This window comes from Boeremia exigua (genome assembly GCF_020726555.1).
Source record: "Boeremia exigua strain MPI-SDFR-AT-0100 chromosome Unknown C7974scaffold_12, whole genome shotgun sequence".
Lineage (NCBI taxonomy): Eukaryota > Fungi > Ascomycota > Dothideomycetes > Pleosporales > Didymellaceae > Boeremia > Boeremia exigua.
The window spans coordinates 1,513,283-1,532,778 of NW_025763529.1; the positions used below are offsets into that span (position 1 = coordinate 1,513,283).

At 54.7% G+C, this 19,496-nt stretch overlaps 8 protein-coding genes across 8 annotated transcripts; 4 read left to right on the forward strand and 4 right to left on the reverse strand.

Annotated features, from left to right (window-relative positions):
* The first annotated feature begins 81 nt into the window (after positions 1-81).
* Positions 82-1,105, forward strand: C7974DRAFT_367627 (60s ribosomal protein-like protein L10A). Its single transcript, XM_046139875.1, has 2 exons — positions 82-331; positions 379-1,105. The coding sequence occupies exons 1-2, from the start codon at positions 148-150 to the stop codon at positions 846-848; spliced, it is 654 nt and encodes a 217-aa protein (XP_045992994.1). The 5' UTR covers positions 82-147; the 3' UTR covers positions 849-1,105.
* Positions 1,106-1,870: 765 nt separating this feature from the next.
* On the reverse strand, positions 1,871-2,772 carry C7974DRAFT_403814 (caffeine-induced death protein 2). The gene is made up of 2 exons (XM_046142878.1): positions 2,579-2,772; positions 1,871-2,521 (listed from the first exon to the last, which is right to left on the reverse strand). Exons 1-2 carry the CDS (start codon positions 2,643-2,645, stop codon positions 2,019-2,021), a joined length of 570 nt encoding a protein of 189 aa, XP_045992995.1. The 5' UTR covers positions 2,646-2,772; the 3' UTR covers positions 1,871-2,018.
* Positions 2,773-3,067: 295 nt separating this feature from the next.
* Positions 3,068-5,907, forward strand: C7974DRAFT_417540 (DNA ligase 1; the record flags this gene model as incomplete). The annotated part of the gene is made up of 4 exons (XM_046144086.1): positions 3,068-3,093; positions 3,184-4,512; positions 4,563-5,097; positions 5,146-5,907. The coding sequence occupies 4 exons, from the start codon at positions 3,068-3,070 to the stop codon at positions 5,905-5,907; spliced, it is 2,652 nt and encodes an 883-aa protein (XP_045992996.1).
* A 1,092-nt stretch (positions 5,908-6,999) lies between these two features.
* Positions 7,000-9,066, reverse strand: C7974DRAFT_417541 (uncharacterized protein; the record flags this gene model as incomplete). Its single annotated transcript, XM_046144087.1, has 3 exons — positions 7,000-8,035; positions 8,279-8,422; positions 8,474-9,066. The coding sequence occupies 3 exons, from the start codon at positions 9,064-9,066 to the stop codon at positions 7,000-7,002; spliced, it is 1,773 nt and encodes a 590-aa protein (XP_045992997.1).
* A 319-nt stretch (positions 9,067-9,385) lies between these two features.
* On the reverse strand, positions 9,386-10,773 carry C7974DRAFT_64748 (HIT-like domain-containing protein). The gene is made up of 3 exons (XM_046147005.1): positions 10,103-10,773; positions 9,825-9,899; positions 9,386-9,777 (listed from the first exon to the last, which is right to left on the reverse strand). The coding sequence occupies exons 1-3, from the start codon at positions 10,326-10,328 to the stop codon at positions 9,485-9,487; spliced, it is 594 nt and encodes a 197-aa protein (XP_045992998.1). The 5' UTR covers positions 10,329-10,773; the 3' UTR covers positions 9,386-9,484.
* Positions 10,774-11,305: 532 nt separating this feature from the next.
* Positions 11,306-12,933, reverse strand: C7974DRAFT_417543 (cyclin-like protein; the record flags this gene model as incomplete). The annotated part of the gene is made up of 3 exons (XM_046144088.1): positions 11,306-11,400; positions 11,453-12,815; positions 12,925-12,933. 3 exons carry the CDS (start codon positions 12,931-12,933, stop codon positions 11,306-11,308), a joined length of 1,467 nt encoding a protein of 488 aa, XP_045992999.1.
* An 836-nt stretch (positions 12,934-13,769) lies between these two features.
* C7974DRAFT_403824 (uncharacterized protein) lies at positions 13,770-15,698 on the forward strand. The gene has a single exon (XM_046142879.1). It carries the CDS (start codon positions 13,874-13,876, stop codon positions 15,218-15,220), a length of 1,347 nt encoding a protein of 448 aa, XP_045993000.1. The 5' UTR covers positions 13,770-13,873; the 3' UTR covers positions 15,221-15,698.
* A 150-nt stretch (positions 15,699-15,848) lies between these two features.
* Positions 15,849-19,325, forward strand: C7974DRAFT_367641 (binuclear zinc transcription factor). Its single transcript, XM_046139876.1, has 5 exons — positions 15,849-16,491; positions 16,538-16,811; positions 16,860-17,379; positions 17,427-17,918; positions 17,964-19,325. The coding sequence occupies exons 1-5, from the start codon at positions 16,185-16,187 to the stop codon at positions 19,020-19,022; spliced, it is 2,652 nt and encodes an 883-aa protein (XP_045993001.1). The 5' UTR covers positions 15,849-16,184; the 3' UTR covers positions 19,023-19,325.
* Positions 19,326-19,496: the final 171 nt, after the last annotated feature.

Consider the following 19,496-nt stretch of genomic DNA (forward strand, 5'->3'; position numbering starts at 1 on the left):
CCAATCAGCGGCTAGCTACAGCCTAGCGCGCGTTAGGCGAATTTCGTGCACTTTGCATTTCGCCGCTACCGCCGCCCGCCTCTTCTTCTTCAACCACCATCGCCAGAGCCACCAAAGGAACATTCCCTTGGGAGACAATCAGCCAACATGTCGAAAATCTCTGTCGCCGGCGTTCGCACGAACGTCCAGCAGCTCCTCGAGTACTCCAACGAGACCAAGAAGAGGAACTTCGTCGAGACCGTCGAGCTCCAGATCGGCCTCAAGAACTACGACCCCCAGCGTGACAAGCGTTTCTCTGGAACCGTCAAGCTCCCCACCGTTCCCCGTCCCCGTAAGTTGCGCGCATCGACTACGAGGAGCAGCGACTGACAGACCCAGGTATGGCCATCTGCGTTCTCGGTGACCAGCACGATATCGATCGTGCCAAGCACCACGGCGTCGATGCCATGTCCACCGAGGACTTGAAGAAGCTGAACAAGAACAAGAAGCTCATCAAGAAGCTCGCACGCAAGTACGATGCTTTCATGGCTTCCGACGCCTTGATCAAGCAGATTCCCCGTCTCTTGGGTCCCGGTCTGTCCAAGGCCGGAAAGTTCCCCACACCCGTCTCCCACGCTGAGGACCTCGCCAACAAGATGACCGAGGTCAAGTCCACCATCAAGTTCCAGCTGAAGAAGGTTCTCTGCATGGGTGTCGCTGTCGGCAACGTCGGCATGACCGAGGATGAGCTGATCGGTAACATCATGTTGGCCATCAACTACCTCGTCTCCCTCCTGAAGAAGGGCTGGCAGAACGTGGGCTCCCTGACCATCAAGGCCACCATGAGCCCCCCCAAGCGCCTGTACTAGAGCGTTGTCGTCTGGGTTGTTGGGTTCGTCATATCACGCTGCGGCGGGCTGGCCGTTTGGGACAGCTGCTGCGGTAACGATCTACGGAATCACGATCTCGAGGATGAATGACGGAGTAATGTAGCTTTAAATGGCATATGTGAACCCGTCAACAATGTTTCCACTTTCTATACCGTGAATGATATGATGGGATGTAGCATGTCGCGAGAATGTCTAAATGCCTACAAGTACCTCAATGCTGCAAACTGAACGCGACGAATGGCAACACACATACCCCTACCCAGAGCCACCCCACCAGCCCCATTGTGCCCTCCCATCAAACCCGTCGTGTACCTCACCCAACCACTCCGCTGAGCTTGTTCGCCCCACCCAAAAATTTCCCTCCCAAAAAACTTCCGCCAAGCCCGGCCCGTGCGCACCAGCATAAAACGCCGCCGTCCCCCGTCCCCCTCTCTCCTTCCTCCTACATCAGTAGGTAACTTCCTAAGTTACTTATACCGTGGCTCCGCGCAAGCGGCTTGCTGAGGGCTACTCTCACTTCTCTGTGGGCAGTCCTCCGTTCCCGGCCCCGTAGAGCGAATCCGACCGTCTTCCTACCAAGCGGCTGTCCGTGAAAAGATGGATGCTGGTTGTGGGATGGTGTGGGACATACTTTTGTTTGGAGAAGAGGTTTTTGGGTTGGCAGTAGGTGCTGCTGGAGGTATAGAGGCGCAGTGTGCGCTGGCTATCATTGGGAGTGGCACGTGTGCTGCGCTTGAGGATGGTTTTGATGGGTGAGGGGTTTTTTGGTGTGTTGAGGCGGAGGGTTGGAGTCACGGAGTTCTCCAACGCGTTGCGATAGTGTATTTGTTCTCGGCGCGCTCCAAGCATGGTCTTCATGAGCTTAACGCTGTCACAGCGTTTCATGCTGTCGGTTTGTCGCTCTGCGCTCAGGACGGAGCCTTTGCTTGTCCAACCACGCTGCTACAGCATGTGTCCAGCATCACGAGTGAGCGATGAACGCGTGCTCAGATGTTCAGAGTTGAGTATGTTTATATATATTTACAAGAAAAATGTCAACACAAGTCAAACGCTATGCTCCCGCAACGCCAGCATGCTTGTGCTCAACCTTATGACAGCCATTCACGCCGCGACCTCGCAATCATGTCAGTCATTGCCTCAGCGCCGTAATCACTGCTGCTTCCGCCACTGCTCAAACGCCTTATCCGCATCAGCACTCTCACTCCCACACCTCTCCGCAATCAATCCCCACGTCCTCATCCGAATAATCTTCTCCACCGCCCTCTCATTCCGCATCAGCATCGCCAGACTCTCCGTCCGCGCCTCCTGCGGAAAGTAGCGCGCAGAGTACGGATCGAGCCGCTCATCAACCACCCTCTCGCGCGCCTTCGAGTCCTCAATCTGCCTCAGCACGCTGTCCGGGTCGTCGGGGTCCGGGCTGGTGGCGACACCCGCGCAGTAGTCCAGCACATCTGACCGCACCGCCCAGCTGGGGAACAGCACGCGGGTCTTGAACTCGTCGCAGTGCGCGGGCGTGAGCGAGCGCGCAGGTGCACCCAGCTGGCGTGTCGACGTCGAGGCGGGATCGAAGCCGCGTTGGGCCGGCGTGAGCAGGGCGTTTAGGTTCTGGGTGATCGAGTCGTCGATCGTGGAGCGCGAGATCCGGAGGAAGTCTGTCAGTGGGCTTGGATTAGTTAGTGAGCGGCTTGGAGAGCGGTGGGGTGGCTGACCTCGCAGGGCGGTTTGGTTGAAGCAGAATTGTGGCGTGAGGCCTGGCGCTGGCGAGGGTTGCGACATGGTGGGCGGGGGCGGGGAGGGTGTCGAGGGGGGAGTGGGTTTCCAGAAATATTGAGCCAGGATTACGGCGGTTCCAGGTGCTCAAGATGTGCAGAGGTTATTAGGTAGGGCTGCTGTGTCGTGCAAGTGCAGCAGCTGAGATGGTGATGCGTGCCTCGGAGTGATGTCAGCACTTTCCGCGCTGCCTGCGCACGTTCCGAGCGCGCGAGGCAGTCGCGTCCGACGCGCCTTTCCTCGTGTCGCAGCCTAATCTTGGGCGTACTGTAAAACAGAGCATGCCCGTTCACAGCGCTCTGAGCTGCACAATACTTCCACTTCGCCTGGCTTGTCGCACACTGCGGCCAATTCGACTGCAATTGCTCTCCTCAGCAACTATTCGCCGCCACCAGCGTGAGAGCTCGCAGCTCTGTAGTGCAGCGACCATGGCTCCTAAGCAGGCTACTCTGGGGTATGTCAAGCCCTCTCAGACTACACTTGGGTGCGATGAAGCTAGGATTGCATTCGTTTGTAAATATTGGTGCTAATATGTGTGCTACAGAAAGTTCTTTGGCAAGAACGGCGCACCAGCGAAACAGCAGTCGAAGCTGGCCTTCTCCACCAAGACCAAACCCGAAAAGAAAGATGCCGAACCAAAAGAAGAGCCCGAATCGTCGCCGGCAGACGTCAAATCCGAGCCCAATGGAACAGCAGAGGCGAGCGTGAAGATTGAGGCCGACACAAGTGGCGAGGCAATGGAAGTCGACAGTGCGTCTGCTGAGGCTGGCAAGAAGAGACAGGTCAAAGAGGAAGAGGAAGACTCAGAAGACGAGCCCCCTACTAAGCGACAGCGACGGAAACCGGCAAAAGAGACTGAGGCGAAGAAGGCTAAGCCAGCGGCGAAGAAAGTTGACAAACCCGCTGCGTCGCCGAAGAAGGCGGCTGCCACAACGAAGGAGGCGGAGGACGAAGTAGACGAAGGGGACGAGGCTCCCAAGCCAAAGAAAGCTACAAAAGGCAAGAAGGAGACACAAAAATCGCCAACACCAGTTGCGGAGGACGACGCCGTGTCTGAGGAAAAAGAGGACGAAGACCTGCTAAGCTCAGGTGAAGAACCCGAGGAGGTCAAAGTCAAGGCTCGCAAGCAAGTCCAAAGTACACTTACCTCAAAGACGAACGATCTGTACCCGGATTGGAAGCCTGGTGAGCCAGTGCCTTACGCTGCGCTCTGCACAACGTTTTCCAAGATTGAGATGACGACAAAGCGACTTGAGATTATGGCCCACTGTTCACTTTTCCTGCGTCAAGTGATGCGTCTGACACCCTCAGACCTCCTACCGACAGTCATGCTCATGATCAACAAACTCGCTGCAGATTATGCTGGCATCGAACTTGGTATTGGCGAGTCTCTGATCATGAAGGCTATTTCAGAGAGTACTGGGCGGACTCTGCAACACATCAAGAGCGACCAACAGGAAATCGGAGACCTTGGACTGGTGGCAGCAAAGAGTCGATCGAAGCAGCCTACTATGTTCAAGCCAAAGCCTCTGACTGTCGCAGGTGTTCACAAAGGTTTGATGGCTATTGCGACTACCACCGAAGGGCAGGGCGCTCAAGGGCGAAAGGTCGACGGCATCAAGAAATTGTTGTCGTCCGCCGATGCCCACAACGCTGGGAAGCACGTCGACATAGAAGAGAACAAGGGCGGTGCAAGTGAGGCCAAGTTCATTGTTCGAACACTTGAAGGCAAGCTCCGCTTAGGGCTCGCGGAGAGAAGTGTTGTGGTTTCGCTTGCACAAGCAGTGAAGTTTCACGAGATGTCACAGAGTGGGAAGACGCCGTCTACAGCAGACTTGGCTGAAGCCGAGGCCACGCTGAAGACTGTCTACAGGTACGCATAGTGATTGTTCGTACCCAGTGGTTATACTAACATACAAACAGCGAGCTTCCCAGCTACGAGGTTATTGTTCCTGCTATGCTTGAACACGGGTTATCAAAGCTGCGCGAGAATTGCAACCTGCAACCTGGTGTGCCGCTGAAGCCTATGCTTGCGAAGCCGACAAAGTCAATTACTGAAGTACTCGACCGTTTCGAAGGCAAGGATTTCACATGCGAGTACAAGTATGACGGCGAGCGAGCGCAGATCCATTTTGTTGCACACGACACGACGATAGACATGGCGACGGCAGCTCCTATGCCTGGCAAGAGTGACCGCGGTGTGTCCAACATCTTCTCTCGAAACTCTGAAGATTTGTCGAAGAAATACCCAGATATCCTTGCGAAGCTGCCCTCATGGGTCAAGGAGGGGACGAAGAGCTTTGTTCTCGACTGCGAGACCGTGGCCTGGGACGTGGTGGAGAAGAAAGTCTTGCCCTTCCAGCAGCTTATGACAAGGAAGAGGAAGGATGTCAAGGTCGAGGATGTGACAGTCAAGGTCTGCGTCTTTGCCTTCGACATCCTGTACCTGAACGGCGAGGTATGTCTCTTGCTAATCCCTATCAAATATTTCTGCTAACACTCTCAGGCCCTCGTGACGAAGTCCTTCCGCGAACGTCGAGAAGCCCTCAACAGCGCGTTCATCCCCGTCGAAGGCGAATTCGCACTTGCGAAGTTCGGCAACACCAACGAGCTCGACGCCATCCAGACACTGCTCGAAGATTCCGTCAAGGAAGGCTGCGAAGGCCTCATGGTCAAGATGCTGGACGGCCCAGAGTCATACTACGAGCCCTCCAAACGCTCGCAGAACTGGCTCAAAGTCAAAAAGGACTACCTCGCGGGCGTGGGCGACTCCCTCGACCTCGTCGTCCTCGGTGCCTACTACGGCAAAGGCAAGCGCACAAGCTGGTACGGCGCCTTCCTGCTAGCCTGCTACAACCCGTCTACCGAAAAATACGAATCCGTCTGCAACATCGGCACCGGCTTCTCGGAAGCTCTGCTCGAGAGCCTCCACACCCAACTCTCTGCCATCGTCATCGACCGCCCCAAGCCCTTCTACACCCACAGCCCCGGCAACAAAGACCAGCCCGACGTGTGGTTCGAGCCGCGCTTCGTGTGGGAGGTGAAAACCGCCGACCTCACACTGTCACCCCGCTACCGGGCAGCCGCGGCAGAGGTCTCCGGCGGCGGGAAAGGCGTGAGTCTGAGGTTTCCGCGCTTCGTCAAGGAGAGGGAGGATAAGAAGCCGGATCAGGCGACGACGGCCAGGGCGATTGCGGAGATGTATCAGAGGCAGGAGAGTGTGGGGAAGAGTAAGGGGCCTAGTGCTGATGATGACTTTGAGTATTAGGCTGGAGGTAAATGTTTAACGGGGGGGTGGGGTGGTGTATGATACGCAGGGCATGGATATAAGACGGGGCGACTGCATAGGAGAACTTGACGCGCTGATGATTAAACATTGAATGACTCGGATTCTCCTTCTTCGCCTAAGGGGCTTGCTGTGCGTGTATACACTTGCTGTTCCCGTCGTTCAGGTGTTCTGCTGCACGCGTGGCTCATTCCCTATCTCCATCGCCCCTTTTTTTCCCTGCGTTCTGGCGCTCGAGTCCGTAACACTCACAGACCCAGTGCTTTTCCAGTTCACTGTTGCTGCGCTCTTGAGGACTGTGGGGGACTCTGCACGTTTTCTCGGTGTGTGCGCGAAGCTTTCGAGTCTTGGTTACTGAGTCGAGAGTCGAGAGTTTTGGTTCTTGAATTAGATATGATCATGATATTGTTCGTGGATGTCAGTTACATGTCAATTAGGTAGTGGTTGGCGGTAGTGATCATAAGTTGTAAGTTGTGAGCCTTTGGGATATGTTTCTTCTTGCTTCTTCCCTCTCTCTTCGCACTTCTCTCTTCACGTTTCCGGTCTCTTGGTCCCCGGATTTGGGATTTATGCTTGGGTTTCACGCTTGGGGTTTATGCTTGATTTGCACGTGCAAATTGCTGTTTGGGACTCACTGCTCCGCCCAGACAGCGATATCAATATGGGTTTCCGACGGGTTTGTGCATGGCCGAGCTGAGGCTCAAAGTGACGATTTTATGCTCACTATTTTCTATGGGGTTCTCTGGAGTCTAGAGCTGGCTGGGAGGCCAGGTTGGGGGTGGGGAGGGGCTCTGTGATGCTAGTGTAGGTGGAACGGTGCGTTTCTGGTGAAGCATATTGTACCTTCACATGTTGCTTAAGCTGACCTCTCGGAAGAAGTCAGAGGGCAAATGTTTCTGGAGTATACTGTGAAGACAGCTTCTAGGTACACAATGAGATTCAGAATTGGTAGTCGACAAGTATCTTTGCCTGCTGATGGGGCGCGAAATAACAGATTGTGTTGCAGGTTCAATGGGAAAAAGTACATCATGACTTGTCTTCTCAACACCACTTCCCAACCACAGATTCAGACCATCATTTGCGCGATTTTGGAATCCGCTCGATCAACATGGTCCCCTTCAAATCGCTCCCATGCACATCAACATCCTTGGCTAACTGAGCTCGCATGCCTTTCACCGCTTCCCGAATATCCTCTTGGGTCTGTGCAACTCCCATTGATGGCTTTTCCTGATCGTTCCAGCGACTGAACAGTAACAGGGCAAGTGAGCTATCCTTCCAGATGCCCACTTTCTCGGCCCTCGAGAGGCAGATCGTGGCTATCAAGAGTATTATCGTAAGAACTAGAAGGCTAGCGGGCAATGCGAGCCATATCCAGCGAACTCTGACATGGATCGTGTCTCTCCACACGGAGCCAGCCACTCGATGTCGTTCTGAGATGAAATCTGGCGGCAAATTGGAGTCGGAGATCCGGGCTTGTAAGGTGCGGAAAGTACGTAGTGCGATGTTGACGTTTTGTACGACAGAGACAATGGTTTCTGTGACATTCGAAGCCATGTATATCTGTTGCAGAATTCTGGGTCCCCAGAGGACTTCTCTATTCACCGCGGTGACGTTTCCATATATGGTCTCCCCGTTTGCGGTGACGATCATGCTGTTCGGGAAAGGGTGTAATAGCTCTGCTATTATGCCTACTTGTCGGATTGTTTCGATAGTCAGATTGACCGTGGTCCCATTGCTTTGAGTATACGCCCACGTTTGGTTGTAGTCATTATCCTCACTCGCGGCTGGAACAATTATTTCCTCGACTATGCTCTCACTATACACGCCATTCTTCACCTCGGCCTTGATGACGTGGATGCAGTTATAAATCTCGCACTGCTTTGACTCCAAAGTACTGTTGGGTGAGATATAAGAAAACCCATGATTGAAAGAAAGATCATTAGCCCGAGTCCAGTTTATTCCTATGGACGCCGTGAACAAGTAGGAGGGTCGCAGTTCTGCAGCCATGTGGAACGAAGGACGATATTGACCTCGAGAGCGGTTTTCGACATCCAGCTGCTTGGAGAGACTGAAATAGCCCAGGTCTTCTTGCTCACCCTTTGCAACAATGCTGCATTTCGGTAGACTGATTCCTTTACTGATTTCGTAGTCTGTGCAATACAGGCGGGATACTTCAGGAGCATCCCTGCATCTTAAACACATGGCTAGTGTAGGAAATATTTCCCAAGTACAGTTACCAGACGGACATGAGAAGGTCGGCTTTGGAGATGTTAGGGATCCGAGTGATATATAACCATTGTTTACTGCAGCATATATGTAATAAGTAAGCCGTTCTTCCGCCAGACCAGCATACAAAGTTATATGGACCTCAGATGATGTATAAGATGTAACACTTGTGTCTAGTACAGATGAACTATAGAAGACCAAGGTTTGCTGGAGGAAAGGGCCAATTCCAAGACCGGCTACAGTGATAATGGCGCCAATGAAAGCAACAGTCCTGATACAGTATTAGACTAAGCCCTGATTAATTAGCTGCAGATATACCTACATGAAGTGGTGGGTGTAAATGAGACTCAAGCTGCCACTTATGCTCCGGCTTGCATGGTCGAATCGAACCACATCGAGAAGCGGCCTCCGAGCTTGAGCGAACCAAATCCATGTCAATTGGCTGATGCAGCTGGCAACAGGTACCATCAAACTGATGCGGAAGAACATTGAGCCAAAAGAGACGATCGTGTTGAGTGTAATGCCGCCGCTCCATTCCGGATTAGGGCGACCGTTGTTGACTCCAAGAATAGAAGCAACAGCCGTGAGGACTCCAAGTGAGATGAAAGTGCATGTGATTTCGACTAGCCAGACGGAGAAAACCAGCTTGATAGTAGATCGTGGAGGCACAGATTTGATCGAATCCACCCGGTCGAGCATCGGGTGCTGTTCTGGTGGCGGTGTTGGGGCCAGAGTGACACTCTCAGCTTCGTTGGCATACTGTAGGTTCATATTGATAGGTACGAATGGTGGCTCGACAGTGTCACTCTCTAGAGGCGTTAAGATCCATTCTGGCGACGTTAGAGACATCATTTCAGCCTCGTCGGAACTCTGAAAGGTATAGTCCGGGAGAGGGACAGCGGCCTGGGTAGCCATAGTCGTAATGAGGATTGGATAGCCTGGTTCCAGGCTAGGTAATGAGCTTGGAGAGAAACGTACGACCGAAGAAGACTCTACTGAGTGGGCTGTATCCCATGGTCTTAAATACACATACCCGCCCGCAAGGCTGAAACGAATACGGTGAGACTGCATCATCCATGGCGTTTACTGTTGCCTCTCAACGAAATTAGCAGCCAATCCTGTTATCTTCCAATGGTAGAATGCATTTGATTGCTTACTATGTCTAGTTGGGCTGCATCGCTCTGACATGCAGATTGCAACTCTTTTGGGCTGGCGCAGGACCTCGAGCTCATTGGCGCGAAGCCTGCTTCAAGCATACAGTTATACCTTGCGCCGCATCTTCACGCCTTGTCATATTTATAGCAGATTGCTCAGGGATATAGCTGCAAAACATTTACAATCTTGGACTGCTCTTACCCAACTTCTCAATCTCCTGCCTCAACACCTTCCTCATCTCGCTCGCCATCTGTGCGCCTTCCTCGTCATCCAGGTCATCGCGTTGCCCTCTCCCAAACATCGTCCAACTCCTGCTCTTGATCTCCGGCTTCGTCGCTGGTCGAGGTATTATGTGGAAATGTACATGTGGAACCACCTGCGCGGCTCGCGCTCCATTGTTCTGTACAATGTTGTAATCAGTCACACCTGTAACCTTGGCCACAGTCCTCGCGAGTAACGGTAGCCAGAAGCCTGCCAATTAGCTTATACCCCACATACGCTGGACCGGTGTGGCTCACCGATTTCTCGACTTTCCTGCGCCTCCATGTCTGCGACTTTGACCCTGTGATTCCGTGTTGCGACCAGCAAATGTCCTACACCCCGTATGTCAGCACACCGGTCTGCAACACCGTTACACGCACTACGCCTTGTGCAGCAGACCCCCGCGAGTTGCATTAAGCCTCACGACCACAAGTGATAGACACGACTTCCAAGAATACCCTCAGCCTTCCATCACGCACTCACTTCAGCCAACCCACACGAATCATCCGCATGCAACAGAAAACGAAACACTCACCACCAGTCATCGGCAGAATATCCAAAAACGCCACAACGTCCCTCGTCCGCATCACCAAAAAGCTACTCGGACTCGTCTTCTCCACCCCACACTCCTCCTCCCCGGGCACCGCATCCGCCACCTCCTCCTCCTTCCGCCACAGCCCCGTGTCGCGCATCGGATACGCCGCCGCAATGCCACAGAACGGACACGCCTCGGGCGGGTAGTGAAGATCGGTTTCCTGCATGCTGTGCGGGCGGGTTTACATAACCGAGGAGACTGCTGTTCCTGCTCTTTCTGTTTTTGTTGCGAGAGCTCGGGATCTGGGAGGAGAGCTGGTGATGGGATGGTGGCTAGACGGGTGTTGCGATGGGGTGTGGTCGATATCGTGCACCGATGCGGCTAGCGCTGGGGTTGATGTTGCCGAGGTCAAGGACTGGGCACGATGGATCGATCAGCGGATTGGGAGGCTGGAGGCTGGGCGATATGTGATGCATCAGCAAGCCCTGTGTTCGAGTCGCGTCCGTGTTCGCGACCCGATCGTGGGACCGCGACTAAATGACGCGATCGTGCATGACGTATCACCGATCGGCGCGTGAAGCGTGAAGCGTGAAGCGCGACGCGACTACAAGGCTGAGGCTGGTTTCGTCGGAAAGCTCAAATCACGAGCATCACGTATCCGAAAAGATGACAATGCACGTCTGGGAACGGATTTGAACTTTAAAAACATCAATTGCGCCTGCGACGCAAAGCGCTAATCATACAGCCGCGTGTGATATCTCATGTTGCCTCTGCCAATGTACCCACACGCCGCACGTATCCACCAAGCAATAGCTTTCGTATGTCACCATCATGGTATACCAGTCGCTAGTGCTATGAGCGAGTATCCAGAGTCGCTATCAGAGAAATGATGATAAAAGTGCTGAAATCGAGAACGCCGCCGCAATGAAATGACGCCGGGACTCCGCTGCAATAAGAAGCCAAGAACAGATGGTGGAATAACCAACATCGCCTTTTATTAACGCCGATCGAAACATGGTAGGTCCTGAAGACCGAGATGCAAACATGAAGAAGTAGTCGAGTGCAAGTGGCTTGCCGGTGTGACCTTCCCATCCTGCCATCATCTGTAGCCATCGAGAAGGTAAAAACCGTCAAGACCGTAGGATGGATAGAAGCTGTGGATGCTGGGAACACGACCAGGTTTGCCTGTTAAGAAAAAATCTCTTAGCGCTTGCTACGGGGCTGCGAGGACTCTTCTTGCAGGACGTTACCATATTCGACAACGTATTCCTTGGCCCACTTGCGAAGGACAATGGATGCTGCGGAGAATTAGCAAAGGTGTTATAACAAGACTGCGGAAACATGACTTACCCTTCAGGAACTTCTTGCTGGCGTACTTCTTGAAGAATGCCTCGTGGAGAACAGGACCGGACAGGTAGTCGATCATGAGGTGCAGGACAGGCTGGATCTCCTCCTCACTGTAGCCAGAGTAATGTACGAGAGTAGCGTCCCAAGGCCCACGCTCAAGTACCAGGCGGGCAAGGTACATGGCGGCGGCAGCAACCTGGCTGGGAGGGTGGGCAAGGAAGCGATGGTCAAGGCAACCAATCTCGAGCAAGTACTTGCCGAGGGTACGGGTCTGGATGTCGTAGTTATCGGCCTTGGAAATCCTGCGGAGGAAGTTCATGGGGTTGGGGTAGCTCAAATCGTAGTTCAAAGCGGAGAGGACGAAGCGTTCGGCACTGAGAATCTCCTCCTCAGTGAAGCCGTCGTCGGCAACGTGGCGGAAGTTCTGAACGTGGGGCGAGAGGACCTCCTCGTACTTGGAGGCGATGAACATGGCGGTGACACCAACCAGCTGCAGGCGGTCGAGCTGAACAATCTTGCTGGACAGGAAGCGGTCGATGATGTTGACGGCAAGGAAGAGAGTCTCAGGCAGGAGACGGAAACGAGTGTGGACCTCGAGCAACCAGTCGACCAGAATACCACGCATCTTCCACTCAAGCTCGCTTTGGCTGTCCATGTAGTCGGGGTTTGCCATGGTAGCAATCTCGAGCTCTTTCAGGTACTCGAAGATTTCGACGACGTACTCCGAGACCATCAATGGGTCGTCGACATCTTCCTTGTCCAGGTCAACGACTTCCTCCTCGAAGACCTCGACGATCTCCTCGCGCTTAGTCTTGAGCTCCTCCTCGACAACCTCGACCTTGGCAGCAGCGACCTCCTTCTTCGACTTGGTGGGCTTCTCCTCTTCCTTTGGTACAACATTCTCCTCCTCCTCTTCTGTGTCCTGCTCCACCACCACTGGGGGTGGCTTCAGCTTCTTTCCGGCGGGCTTGTTGGCATCGGCAGGGGCAATGCGCTTATTGGGCGGCTTAGAAGCCAGGGCAGGACGCGCCTTCTCGGCCTGAGATGCCTTCTGAACACCAGTGGGACGTGCAGCCTTGGCGACAGCACCCTTGGCGGCGGCAGGCTTCTTGCCATCCTTCACGCCGGCAGCGAGACCCTCAACCTTGATGGTGTTGCTGACATCGCCGAGGGCGGCACGCGTTGTTCGTGTCCTTGCAGCTCCATTCAGTGTGGCAGTGGACTTCTTGGTGGCCAGGGTCTTCTTAGGCACGTCACCAGCGTGTTCAGTCGCGCTCAGGCCGGCAGCCTTAGCACGCGTCATACGCGTAGGACCGGCGTTTTCATCGTTCTCGTTCGTGACAGCACGCTGTCGTGTTGCTCTGACCTGATGGAACGTGTTAGTAAGCCGTGACGCGTGGGTCGTGCGTGGTTCGTGGGTCCCCGCTATGACGTTTTGGGACGAAACATGGAGGTGAAGGTCGAGGGCAACGTACGGTAGGCATTGCGAGCAATACTAGATATGCTGATCAAGGCTAGAGTGGTATCGAGGAAGACTGGGTATGTCGTAGGGTGAGATGTGGAGTAGAGGTCGTGTTGTGATGCACTATTTGGAGGCATTAGCATGGAGTCGACAGCAAGAGCATGCAGGAGACGCGTCGACGGTGAAGGCTGACAGTACTGCAGGAGCACCAGATACGCGGAGAGACGTGTCACAGAGTCTGCTGAACACACTCCAGGCCGGTGTTTGCAAGCACTGGCAGGCCAAGCACGGTATATGGCGGGCGGCAGCGATGATGTGACGGGTGGAATTGAGTGCGACGAACCCTTGGATGGCAGCGCCAGGGAGGAGGACAGAGACGCGAGAAGTCCAGCTCCAATCTGCACAGGTGTGGAGTGCGGTGCGGGGGAGGATGGTGAGATCGAGTCGGGGCTGCACCAAGGTTTGTGTTGATGGAAGCAGAGGTAGCCGCTGGTTTGTTTTGGTGTGCGGTAAGTCACGTGTTCGATTTTGCGCCAACAACGCGCGGGCGACGTGAACTCTGAGGCTGGCGTGCCCAGTGCGGGACCCACCCGAACGCCAGAGCGCGTAGGAAAGTGTCTTACCTGCAAAAGGCCCAAAACTCACGCGTAATAGATGCGGGGTGCTGAGCAGAGCGAGCTGGAGAGGGCGAGAGAAGGTCGCGAAGCAGTGTGGAAGAAGTTGCAGCGCGATTGCAGGTGCACCAGGATGCTGGTGAAGGGCAGTTTCGAGAGGGAGCGACCAGGAAGCGGCGACTGGCCCAGCAACGTGCCTTCCATTTAGCCACTAAGGCGCTAGGCTGCATCCGGCGCAGCCTGATTTTCTTTCCACCATCTCCTCCAACGACACGCCATCGCCGCCGGCCATTGCAGCCCATTGCACCGCCGCGCCCATCGTCACGCCTCCGGGCACATCTCGACATAATGCTGCAGCCCCGGATATGTCGATTCCAGCCCTCGCGCTTGGGCAAGTCGCTGCTGAGCGCCCGCAGCTACTCGCAGGGCTTCGAGCAGCTCATCAAGCCGGCCTATGCGCCCACTGCATCTGCTGATGGCAGTGTGCTCACCACCGAGGGCCCCCGGAAGGATAAATTCACACCACTGCGCACATACAAGCCTCGCACGCCCGGTCTACGTCATCTCAAGCGTGCCGTGAACGACCATCTGTGGAAGGGGCGGCCGTTTCTCAAGCTCACCATCGCACGCAAGGGACAGCATCTGGGAGGAAGGAACAACACCGGACGAGTCACAGTGCGACACAGGGGCGGAGGACACAAGAGGCGCATTCGCATCGTCGACTACAAGCGGTACCTGCCTGGCAAGCACATCGTAGACCGGATAGAATACGATCCCAACCGAAGCGCACATTTGGCCCTTCTCACACGAGTCGAGACGGGCGAAAAATCATATGTGGTTGCTGCAGACGGCATGCGCGCGGGAGACGAGGTTGAGAGCTATAGGACCGGTGTCCCCAAGGACCTGATTGCTAGCATGGGTGGAGTCATCGATCCTGGTATGCTCGCTGCGAAGACAGCTTCGCGGGGAAACTGCTTGCCTATCCACATGGTGCCCCTCGGCTCGCAGGTGTTCAATGTTGGGTCCAAGGCCAAGGGTGGAGGTGTATTCTGTCGTAGTGCAGGCACCTACGCCATTATTGTGAACAAGGAGGAAGTGGAGAAGGCCAAGGGTGTTGACATTAAGAGTGTGATTATCCGCCTACAGAGTGGCGAGATCCGCAAAGTCGACCCGCAAGCATGCTGCACAATTGGTGTAGCTAGCAACATCCAGAAGCATTTCGAACAGCTCGGGAAAGCCGGACGCGCTCGATGGCTCGGAAAGCGACCAGAAGTCCGTGGTCTTGCCATGAACGCAGGTCAGTACCTGTCACTCTCTGAAATCTCAAAGACTAACCCCACTCAGCTGATCACCCTCACGGTGGTGGTCGAGGTAAATCGAAGGGTAACGTGCACCCAGTCAGTCCTTGGGGCACTCCGGCCAAGGGTGGCTTTAAGACACGAGCCAAGAGGAACAAGCACACATTCTTGGTCCAGGACCGACCACGCAACCAGGGCAAGCGCAAGCCGAGATAAGCCAGCCGTGCGCGCTGTGTATTACTACCTGTCCGTCGAACCTGTACTATATATCACATGGCTGCATCATCAGCTGCCCCTGAATATACCAAACATTATCAATGTCTTTCAAGATCAGGCATATTTTAGTGCCAAAGCAGGAGTCCGTTTTGAGATGCGCCTAAACACATGGCTGATTTGAGACGGCAGCATCATATCACATGATACGAACTTGATTGAGATGTTTGGAACACTTTCTTTAGTCTATATTGTGGTGGCCTGGCGTGCCGTCTGCTGAATACGAGACCGTCGCCAATGGTGATGCATCAGAAGACAAGCTTCGTGGTGCAATGCCGATGAAGCAATGACATCTTCGAGTCAAATGTCACACTGAACTCCCTGCGACACCGACTACTTAAAGTCTTAATACAATTCCCTCGAGAACTTCCACCTGTACAATCAATATCTGGCCTCTTCATATGTGGTTATGAGCGCGATTGAGCGACAAAGGACCCCTGTCCATCGTCGCATGGCTAGCTATTTCCAGCATCGGCGCTAATCCCCGCCCCAACGTCGGAGGTCGGCGTTAAGGTGAACGAACAAGATGCTGTGAACAGCTGTATGTGCTTCTGATTGAGCCGAATAGCTGTTTAGTATACACCGACAGTAGAGGCCTGTCATTATTCAAATGCGGCCTCAGCGCCGTTGTGGGGCCTCCGATCGCTCGGTGTCGCGGGTCCGCGATTATTTGTCCAGGATGGCTTCGATGACACGCGCCAAAGTGGACGCCTGGTGGATGCAGCTGCAGATGAACCACGCCAACAGTGCACCCTGAGCCTTGACAATGACCTCTTGACTGTCCGCTTACACTCGCAACACTTCTCTGAACCCTCGTCTCAGCTTGCAACAACATCGTACCCTCTCAAGAATAGTGATGCCTGATTGCTCTGTAGTGAACGGGTTACCCCAGCGTCAGCCCTCGTAGTCCATCCTGCTCGACCCAGGCTTACCTCGTACACCATCTTTACGCGCTCGGTAGCTGTCTGATTACCTCCAGCTTCTCGGCACCGGTCGAAGATCCTTTGACCTGCATTGCTTACGCGGGGCACCCGCACACGAACACCGCGACTTCTTTAGGTACCCACACGGATAACGAAGGCGCAACGATGCCTGCGCGGGATTCCGAGTCGCCGGAAGAATCCTACTTCAACGATCTGACCCAGCAAGCTCCAGACGCCAACTGTGACGAACAATCGCCGACTCAAGCCAACAGCCAAGATGCGGTCAACGACAACGCGGCCAAACAGAAGAGGATCGCGTGTGTCTTGTGTCGCAAGAGGAAACTGCGATGCGACGGCGCTCGGCCGACCTGCGCAACATGCAAACGCTTATCGCATGACTGCGCGTACGACGAAGTGCGCAAGAAGAGTGGACCAAAGAGAGGTTATGTGAAGCTGCTAGAACAGCGACTGCGTAAGCCGATGCTATGCACCATCGAACTGTGCTGACTCTTTCTCAGAACAAGTCGAAACACTGCTCAAGAGCCAGGACTCGACCGACTCGACCAAGGACACAACTCGACAAGACTCGACCGCCGCTTATGTCGCAAATACCATACAACAAGGGGCATCTTCGACACGGACACAATCCTCGAATCTCCTGGACTCGAGGACTGCGTCGGTACCCGCAAACCGAAATGACGCTGCAGTCCCCGGCGATAACGACTTTCAATGGGAATTGATTGGTCTAGGTCTGGAGGAGCCACTGCCGCCTCAAGATGTCATGGACGAGCTGTGAGTTCAGCCGTAGAAGCGAGCGAGCGATGACCTGACGACATACAGATATGAGATCTACTTTGCAAAGATGCACCCCTCGATGCCAGTCATCCATCGACCACGGTTCATGGCAGCGCTAAATCTTGCCCCTCACATGCGACCACCAGTATGTCTGCGATACAGCATGTGGACAATGGCGGCTTCTGTGACGGACAAATATCTTGAGCTGCAGGAGCACTTCTACCACCGCGCTCGGAAGTACGCTCAGCTTGACGAGATGCGAGGTCACGGAGAGTCGACCATCACAGTTGCGCACTGTCAGGCGTGGACGCTACTGGGCAGCTACGAGTTTAAGAATCTGTACTTCCCGAGAGCATGGCTGTCTTCTGGCCGCGCGAGCCGGCTGGCTCTGATGATGCAGCTGCACCGCCTGGACGGAGCTGGATTGGATGTCAAGCAGTGCCTGCCGCCGCCTAAAGACTGGACTGAGAGAGAAGAGCGGCGACGGACGTTCTGGATGTGCTTTGCGGTCGACCGCTACGCCAGTATTGGGACAGGCTGGCCCATGACCATCGATGAACGAGACGTAGGTCGAGTTTCTAGCAGAAGAAATCGTTTCACTAACACTGTCAGGTTTTGACAAACCTTCCTGCAAGCGACGATGCGTTTGACAGGAGTAAGCCAATGGCCACTGGTTCTCTTGACCAAGCTTGCAACCCTATGGGCGCAACAAAGCTCGAGTCAATGGGCGGCATCGTCTTGACGGCAGCAATGTTTGGCCGTAACCTCCTGCACCTACATCGGCCGACAGCAGAAGACAATGACAGCGATCTCAATGGTGCCTTCTGGACGCGTCATCGTCAGCTTGAGCAGATTCTGCTCCAGACTTCTCTCCACCTGCCTGATCATATGCGCCTGCCAGGTGGGCGCGACGATCCAAACGTGGTCTTCACAAACATGTGCATACACACTTCCACCATTTGCCTCCATCAAGCATCGATCTTCAAAGCCGACAAGTATCAGTTGCCCGCGAGCGTTGGCAACGAGAGCAAAGTGCGGTGCGTGACTGCAGCCGCAGAGATTGCGTCTATCATGCGCACGATCAGCCACATGGATCTATCAGCGGTAAGCTACCCACCAAACAGGTCTGGTCAATTCTAATGCGAGTAGATGAACCCGTTTATAGCGTTCTGTGTCTATGTAGCGGCAAGGGTATTTGTTCAGTACATCAAGACACGGCCCAACGACCAGCAGATGAACTCGTCGCTTCAGTTCCTCCTCCAGGCGATGCAGGCCCTGCGCCGCAAGAACCCACTGACGGAGTCTTTCCTGGTTCAGCTGGATCTTGACCTCGAGGGCGCTGGCATCCAGAGGCCGTACATGCCCCTCGAGAAAAAGAACTCAGTCATACCCGTCAACACCGACCCTGTGGGCTGCAATTCAATTTACGAGATCCGCGAGACTCAAAACCAAAACGCACCCATCAACCAGTTTGCCGGCAGGCCCAGCTCCACAAGTGCAACACCCCAGTTCCCGGGCAACCATCAGCAGCCGCTGGACAACCATCAACCACCACCGCTCTTTGGCGCATCCGTCATCGACACCGCGCCCCAAACCGTCCAATTCATGCCCGTCCGCAACCTCCAAGACCTATCCCAAGACTTCTCCCCCCAGCGCAGCACAGGCGGCACTGCGTTTATCTTCAACGAGCATACAACCACCGACATGGACCTCACGGGCGACCAGCCCAGCCCGTCCACCATCAACTCGCAGTCCCGCGGCGGCTCGACCTCGCAATCCTCGTACTCCCCCGCCCAGCAAGAACACCACCTCCCCTACCGCGCCTCACCGCACTTCACGCCCTCGCAGACGCCATCCCAACTGCAGTCTCACATGCAGGCTTCGACCGCGTCGCTCGCGCCCTTGTACGCCGCAAACAATGCCATGAGCAGCAACAACAACGATCTGCACATGAGCGCGTACCCCTCGGACGCAATCCACAACGGCGCGTACGACAACGGCTTCGACTGGGAGTTCAGCGGCATGGGGGCCGAGATGAGCATGGGCGGCGAGATGGGGTTGGGCGCGGACATGGACGCGGGGATGACGCCGGGCACGTGGAATAACATGCTCGAGACGGTTATGGATGGGGTGCCGATGGGGTGGGATGTGCTGGGGACGCCGCACGGGGCGAACGTCGATGTGCCTGGGTCGCGGCGGGAGAGGTGATGTGAGGGTGGAGGGAGTGTGGAAGGGGATGGGGTGTGCTGAGGAGGGCTGGAAGGGGGAGGGTGGTTTTTTTTGGTTATATGTGTTTGATGGGTTGGCCACTTGGTGTGCAGGATACCCGCTCGTTTGCACTCTGGGCATCTGGCGTTGTGGCGTGGAAACGGCGTTCGGATTCACTGCTCCGTATACAGGACAATACGACTTTGCTTTTTTATCACACATATGCACAGGGGTATACTCGATAGTCACCGTCCTCTTTTTGTGCTTCCATATCAATAAAACCGCAAGTTTCTTGCTTTGTCACACTCTGTGCTCGATACCTAGCAAAAGCTTGCAACGAGGCTGCAGGAAGGGCCGACTAGGCCGCTGACACACTGTGTGTAGATCAGGGGGCCCTAGCGCAAGTGCCAATGGCTTTCCGTCACAACAATTCCGCTGAGTTTGTCAGCTTTAGGGTGCGATATCAACAAGCAC